The sequence below is a fragment of the Anguilla anguilla genome, chromosome 12, assembly GCF_013347855.1.
Source record: "Anguilla anguilla isolate fAngAng1 chromosome 12, fAngAng1.pri, whole genome shotgun sequence".
NCBI lineage: Eukaryota > Metazoa > Chordata > Actinopteri > Anguilliformes > Anguillidae > Anguilla > Anguilla anguilla.
This window is the reverse complement of record NC_049212.1, coordinates 9,368,417-9,376,300: the sequence shown is the minus strand read 5'-3', so window position 1 is coordinate 9,376,300 and position 7,884 is coordinate 9,368,417. Positions and strand designations below refer to the sequence as shown.

General features: G+C 47.8%; 1 protein-coding gene across 1 annotated transcript in view; it reads right to left on the bottom strand.

The window, feature by feature from the left end:
• Window positions 1-4,615: 4,615 nt before the first annotated feature.
• The window catches only part of LOC118210428 (WD repeat and SOCS box-containing protein 1), a 24,185-nt gene continuing 20,916 nt past the window's right edge, over window positions 4,616-7,884 (bottom strand). Inside the window, exon 10 of the mRNA XM_035386615.1 lies at window positions 4,616-4,817. Within this exon, the coding sequence (XP_035242506.1) occupies window positions 4,655-4,817 (163 nt within the window). The 3' untranslated portion in view covers window positions 4,616-4,654. The remainder of the gene's footprint in view (window positions 4,818-7,884) is intronic.

The following is a 7,884-nucleotide window of genomic DNA, read 5'->3' as shown; positions in this document are numbered from 1 at the left end:
TAAATGAGGATGGATGACCCAGATACCGGCTGCTTTTAAATATCGGTCACGGTCGGCTAGTTTCAAATCAACAATGTTTTAATATCCTCCGTCATTCCCCACACAACTTAATATTTAACCCAGCTGCACAAACAATGCCGGTAAATTATAAACCCGACCGTAAATGATATTGAGAGCCTCCGTTAAAAAAAACGCTTCTCCTGAAAGTTTAAAATATTTCCTTCTATGAAAAACATTAATCGCGTAAGAGAAATTAAAGCCATTGTTCAGTCAATATCATACGTTTTAGTTGGCCTAGTTAGACTATACAGCACAAAATAATTCATATATAAACAAATCATGTTTGGCGTGTTTTATTCAGTTGCTATTTCAGAGTGATGTTATACAGCTGAAATTAGTTGTTCGCCATGATTACTGCGTTTTACATGATAATTTGATATGTTAGGCTCTAGCACATCTAACGCTTGCATTGTGGCGGGTGCGTCCGTTTAACAGAGGACCAATCAGAAATTAACGTGAAGAGAACTCATTGGCAGAAAGGTCATACCAGGAGAAGCCTGTCTCCGGAAAAAACATTAATTACATCGACCCACTTCGCATCAGAACTTTCTTCTTATTATTTATTTAAAAAATATATATTTTCCCCTTTAAAGGCCGTGGAAAAGTTAATCACAGTATCAATACACTACTGCAGGGGCTTCGACTATTTTTGTTTTGGTCTATATTTGTAATTTGGGAAGCCGATTTTAGTGCTCCTTCTACGATTGCTGACCTGGAACACAGTGACCTCTGGCTCACAAGCAAAGTTGACAAAAAAAAAAACATAACCTACTTTAGTAACTCTGGAACACATCTTATCTTGGCGTACAAACGAGAAGGAATCTTAAAAGGCTACAACCAAGCCGAATGTTTGAATAGAACTCAGTCATAAACACCTAAACACGATCAACGCCCACTGTCAAACAAATGTTTAACTATATAATGTGTTAAAAATGCATATCAGAATCACACAATAAATGTATATGTATTTGATGTTTAATTATAATATTAATGCACAGGAAACAGTAGAACAGATGTGAGTATGGCCTACGGTGCAAGAACACGAGACATATTTAGGATGTGAAATAAAGCTTTATTAAGACTGTAAAAATACAATACACAGAAAAGAAAATATACATTCGTTGGTACTGATTTTTTCAGATTGTTGCTACTGCTGTCCCGGGAGACTGATTTGGGCACTTCTCCGTGAGTAAGAACAAGGGCGTCAGTTCTCTCCGGCTCCAAGGTTCAGACCTGCTTATCTTCTCTATTTCTAGAAGACAAAGCCTGCTACAAGACACTGGGCGGAATGTGGAGCTCCGGATAAGCAAGAGTCCCCGTCCACCTGCCAAAGCCCCCAAAAAACGATTTAACGCAGAAGCGCACAGATTTTCAAGTTTTAGCCACCAGCGGATGAAAACGCGAAATGAGGACCGTCACTGGCTGTCACCCGCAGAATAGGAAACCCAAGTGCATCTTTGGCATCAGCTGCGAGTTCGGGAACTGCATGAGAACTTGACGGCGGAACTGTGGCCGAAGAATCCTTTAACCGAGTCGCACACAGCAAAAAAAATACCCTTTATATTACACATTCCACTTTCCCATTTCACCCGCCAATCACATTCTTTATTTGTATTATTTAATACCACCACGTCTGCTTGTACAGTAACCCCTTCAGAAAACAACTGAAACAACGCGAGCATGCGTGACCAACCCACTCGCGCGACAACCGTCATCACCTCCCTGTAAACAAGCGCTTTGAGTAAAGTTGCGTAGATAAAACGTCAAGGGGCAGCACTCCGGCAACTTAAGGAGGTAGATATGGAAAATATTTCTTTTAGTTGCACGCGTAGATGTGCTCTGAAGAATTTAGTGTTAACCCTGGGAGGAGAAAAGCTATATGCTCCGTAGCTGCAGGCAAAGCGGTTCGGGGGGAAAGCTTCAGACTGAGCGCGTGCAGTCTCAAACTTAAACGGCAGAGAGTCACCAACGACGACACAGTCGTCAGAATAACCGAACGGCGGAAAACCCGGTAAATACGACTGCAGTCAGTCAGCGACAACAGGCGTTAACACTTCAAGCCCATCGGTCGGGGAAGAGAGGCTGAACCCATGCAGAGGGGTAGCAGGTTTACATCCATCTAGATTTACTCCCGAGTTGCGCGGCTGCAGAACTGGATGAGGTCACAAAAAACCAGTTACGTTATGGAAGGTGCCCTTGACACGAAAGCCTACTGAGCAAGAACGGAAAAGCTGCTGCTTTCTGAAGGGGTTACCCACCCTCTGAAACCATACCAAGGGCCACAAGAGTAAGACACCGGTATCATTAGCATGTCATTCTAATACTGATTCTTCACATTACATTATGTTTATATATATATGTATGTATGTATATATATATATATATATATACACACACATATATATACATATAATTTATTTATAAACATATACAAAATTATTCACACGCATATTTTAGTGTTCAATGGATCAGAAAGAAAGAAGACGGTGAAGAAAACCCCACAGCATTATGACACAGTGGAGTCTGTAAGTATATGGACAGTGGCACATTTTTCTGTCGTTTTGGCTCTGTACTCCAGCACATCAGGTTTGAAATGAAACCATATGAGGTGAATTGGAGGCTTAAGTAATTGGACAGCAGGCTGCTCAAGCTGGGCGTTGTTGCATCATTAGGTCACGGACAACGAAGCTAACCAGATGTCTGCAGCTGATTCTAGGCGTGAAGTCCGTTGCCGTTGTCTCTCAGCACGAAGACCGGGCAAGTGTCTATGCCAGACAAGCACGCCATCGTGGCGTGGAAAAACCTGAATAAATCGATCGGATGACACAGCCAAAACATTACGCGTGTGCCAAAATCAACAGAATCACCAAAACAACAGAAACTGCGTCACTGTCCAAATACTTACAGACTGCACTGCATATATACATATATACACATGCACAAGGATTGTTTGTTTTTTTTTTTTTTAAGTATTTTTTTTTACAGAATTCTGTACAGGTAAAAAATATAAAACAATGTGACAAACGGAAAGATCAGCCCACGAGATGATATGGGTTTTCACGAATTTGGATTTTCACAGCAATTAAATAAATGTGTTTTTAACTCTTAGAAACCGAGTGCAAGCGAGCGTTAAAGGAGAACTGGAGGATTTCGGGGGCTATTTCAGCCCAGCCACGCCTGCCAGTTCATTCCTTAACACCTGAACACCTGGCTCAGCGTTGGCCTTGTCTAAAGGAGCTCAACGAACCAAAGCCTTGGAGTTGAAGGATCCTGAAATGCTTCCACCAAGGACCTCAAACGGGACGCTGCGGGTTAGCATCACGCTAGGCTTCTAATTTCAGTACTTTAAACAGACAGACCAGAAGGGAAGAATCTCTGTGCGTCGTTTCTAAATAACAGCATCTCTGTTTCTTTCTCCGTCTCTGCATTCAGTGTAGTCTTGGTCGGCGAGAAAGGTGTGTTTCGGATCAGAGAAAAGCAGTGAACCGTGTGCTGAAATGCACTTTGGATTAACTGTAGGAGCAAAGGCCCAAGGTTTGACTGGTCTATTAACCTGATCACTTACTCAACAAATCAGAACTCTCAAATGAAAGTAGACACTTCCAGCATCACCAACACTGAGAAGACAAGGGGCAGGTCATTCTCAGGAGTCCTTTTCTACGCATCAGAAAAGAGCGGGAAGACCCCCCCCCCCCCCCAAGTCCCCCCTTGCCTCATCAAGGGCAGGAGGAATTTCAGAGGCACATAACAAAGGCTTAGCCCACTCCCCTCTGAACAATGAGCTCACCCCCACGATGAGGAGTTCAGCAAGGTGTCTCTCTCTCACACATGCACGCACACACACAGGCACACAGACACACAGGCACACAAACACACACACACACACGCGCACGCGCACATGCACACACAAAGCACACACACACAGACAAACATAGGCACAGACAGACACACACACCCAAATGCACACGCACACACCCACACACACACACACACACACACACACACACACACACACACACACGCAGACACACAGGCACAGGCACACACAAGGCACACACACACACACACACACACACCCCGCCCACCTCCTGACGGTATAGTACAGCAGAAAGGCGTGGCTCTCCCTGACGGGAAAACACTGCGGCTTCGTATTCAAGTGTGAGAGCCCCTCCCCCTGCGCCCAAGCGTTCTGAACCGCGCGGCAGCGGGCTGGGGGGGGGGTCGGCACGGAGGCAAGCGACAGAGTAAGGCTTCACGCAGTCCGCTGGTGAAGGCCCACCGCACCTCCGGAAAAAACCCAGCAAAAAAACACAACAAGCTTAAATAAATACGGGTCGGCGGCTGCAGCGACGCACAGCGCGAAGCTCACGCGCGTGGACGCGACGTCAAGCTTCACCCTTCCAGACACTCCTCAATCTGTTTCTCTCTCTTTCCTCTTTCGCAAAAACCTCCCAACTCTTCCTCTCGCTCCAGTTTTTTTTGTCTTTTTCGCATTTTTTTTTTTCCAAAAAATAATTGGGGGCAGGTTCATTGTTGGTTCAGCGCGTGACGTGACGCGGGGCCTGGGGGTGGGGCCTGGCGGGGTGCGGGGCGTTTAGACGATCCTGTAGCACAGGTACTCCACCGTGCGGGCGGGGACGGGCAGGGCCTGCGCCTGCTGCGTGGGCATCAGCCTCCGCAGCGCCATGCGGCACAGGTGCTGCAGGCTGGCAATGGAGCGGGGCGACGCCCAGAAGCGCACGCTGCCGTCCCGGGACCTGGGGGGGGAGGGGGAGAGACGGGGAGAGAGGGGGAGCAGAACAGGCCGTCAGCCTCCTAAACAAAAAACCGACCGCCATTTAACGGACCTGTTTATTACAGCTGGATACGCGCTGACGTGACGGCTCTGGTGTTCCCCGATCGGTGGGCGGAGCTTCAGTCGTCGTCGTTGATCAGTGTAGCACAGTGGGTAAGGAACTGGGCTTGTAACCGAAAGGTCGCAGGTTCGATTCCCGGGTAAGGACACTGCCGTTGTACCCTTGAGCAAGGTACTTAACCAAAATTGCTTCAGTATATATCCAGCTGTATAAATGGATACAATGTAAAATGCTGTGTAAAATTTGTGTAAGTCGCTCTGGATAAGAGCGTCTGCTAAATGCCTGTAATGTAATGTAATGTAATGATCAGGTGCACCTGGCCAGGTGTACGCCAGGTAATACGAACCCCGCCTTTCTCTGTCACGCGCCAGCGTAGGACCCGTGGGATACTTGTTCGCTGTTTGCTTTGTTCTGTTTGTTTTACACAAACAACACCTCACGTGTACTCGTTCATTTACATCCAACCCTGGGGCGACATAGCTCAGGAGGTAAGACCGATTGTCTGGCAGTCGGAGGGGTTGCCGGTTCAAACCCCGCCCTGGGAATGTCAAAGTGTCCTTGAGCAAGACACCTAACCCCTAACCCCTAACTGCTCTGGCGAATGAGAGGCATCAATTGTAAAGCGCTTTGGATAAAAGCGCTATATAAATGCAGTCCATTTACATCCATGCATCCGCACGCACTGCTGACAATACCGACTGCCCCACTCCACCCTGTTTATGTCTACATTTCGTTAAGAAATTCATTTGTTACAATTTAGGCAAAATTCAACATGTGGTCTCCCTCTCCTCCCTTTTGCCATGACTTACAAGTACCTCACCTCTGGCATTTAACAGACACTCTTATCCATTTATACAGCTGGATGTATACTGGAGCAATGCAGGTTATGTACCTTGCTAAAGGGTACAACGGCAGTGTCCTACCTGCAGCCTGCAACCGTTCAGCTACGAGGCCAACTCCTTACCCATCATACCACACAAGTGGACACCAGACGGCAGTAGCCTAAAGATGTCACATGACGTACGAGTAGAGAATAAAGATTCCTCTTGTGGCTTTAAACTTTTAGATTTTGTTTAACTTTCAAATGTCAGAAAATGTGCAAGTGTCAGGAGTCATGCTGCAGTTCATTCACCGTGTTCGTTGTTACTGCATCACAGATTTGGTGACATCAGTCTCACAGCAAGTTCATGTTTTTTTTTGCAAAATGACACTATGTATTTAACCGCATGTATCATGCACATCGGAATGTATATTACATTACATTACAGGCATTTAGCAGACGCTCTTATCCAGAGCGACTTACACAACTTTTTTTTTTTTTTTTTTTACACATAGCATTTTACATTGTATCCATTTATACAGCTGGATATATACTGAAGCAATGCAGGTTAAGTTCCTTGCTCAAGGGTACAACGGCAGTGTCCTTACCCGGGAATCGAACCAGTGACCTTTCGGTTACAAGCCCAGTTCCTTACCCACTGTGCTACACTCCTATATGAGAAAGAGTGAGACACTAGAGCACTGCCTGTCTAGGAGGCCACTGAACGCTACTGTGTGAAGTGTCGAGTGAGCCAGGCTGAACGGGGGAAGAGTCGGTCCATCTCTGCTTATCCACAGGACTCTAACGCAGGGGACCCTCAGTCTTACCCAGAAAGGGCCTGTGTGGCTGCGGGCTTTTGCACCAGCTGAGCTGCAACACACCTGATTCTACTCATCAACCACCAGAGTCTTTGCTAAGGGCCCTGATTAGTAGATGTGCTACTGCTTGGTTGGTGTAAAAGCCTGCACCCACACCGGCCCTTTCTGGATTAGACTGAGGACCCCCCTGCTCGAAGGTTTCAGCTCGCTGGCGGGCGTTAGCGTGCTCAGAGGAGTTAGCAGACTTTAAAAAGCTGGGGGGGGAAGGGGGGAGGGCAGCCGGTAAAGGCACAGTTTGGGCCGACCGCTCCAGCGCAGGCTCCAGTCTGGCTGGACTTGTCGCCTAGCGGCAGGGTGTCGGGAAGGGGGGGGGGTCGCCTGAGGTCGTCTTCTCCTTCTCGACGCCACCCCCAGCAACCGCTGCGGCCAGCTGGCACGCGTACGGGCGCTGTGCCCGTAGCAGGCAAACCGGCCGCTCTCCTCCAAGCCCGTTAGCCTGCGTAGCTACAGCCACACCACACCAGGGTGGAAGAAAGCAGCGGCTGGCTCCGACTAGCTTACGCTGCTGCTTTTCGCCCGCGGGGACTGCGGTGGATGTCGAAGGTGAGAGGGGACAAACGAGGATGAGGATGAGGATGAGGACACACCCTGCTCGCGGGTCACCTGCATGGCCTCAGGTGGGGAACTGAGATGATGTGTGTGCACAGGGAGGTTTCACCCCGCCAGGCAGCACACTGGGACTGTTTGTCCAGGACATCACAGCAGGGGGGGGGGGGGGGGGGTGGAGTAGATCAAAAGGACGGTTTGTCCCCGTGCTACCTACAGGCTCATTTCTCCTGCGAACAGTGATTTCAGCTGTGAGACTGGCTGCATGGGACAGGGTGTAGGGCTGTGTGTGAGTGTGTGTATGAGTGTGTGTGTGTGTGTGTGTGTGTGAGAGTGTATGAGTGTGTATATAAGTGTGTGTGTGTGTGTGTGTGTGTGTGTATATGAGTGTGTGTGTGTGAGTGTGTATATGTGTGGTGTGTGTGTGTGTGTGTGTGAGTGTGTATGAGTGTGTGTGTGTGTGTGTGTGTGTGTGTGTGTGTGTGTGAGTGTGTATATGAGTGTGTGTGTGTGTATGAGTGTGTGTGTGTGTGTGTGTGTGTGTGTGTGTGTGAGAAAGTGTGTGTGTGTGTGTGTGTGCGTGTGTGTGTGGTGTGTGTGTGTGTGTGTATATGAGTGTGTGTGTGTGTGTGTGTGTATGAGTGTGTATATGTGTGGTGTGTGTGTGTGTATGAGTGTGTATATAAGTGTGTGTGTGTGTTAGGGTTAGGCAGGCGGCTCCTCA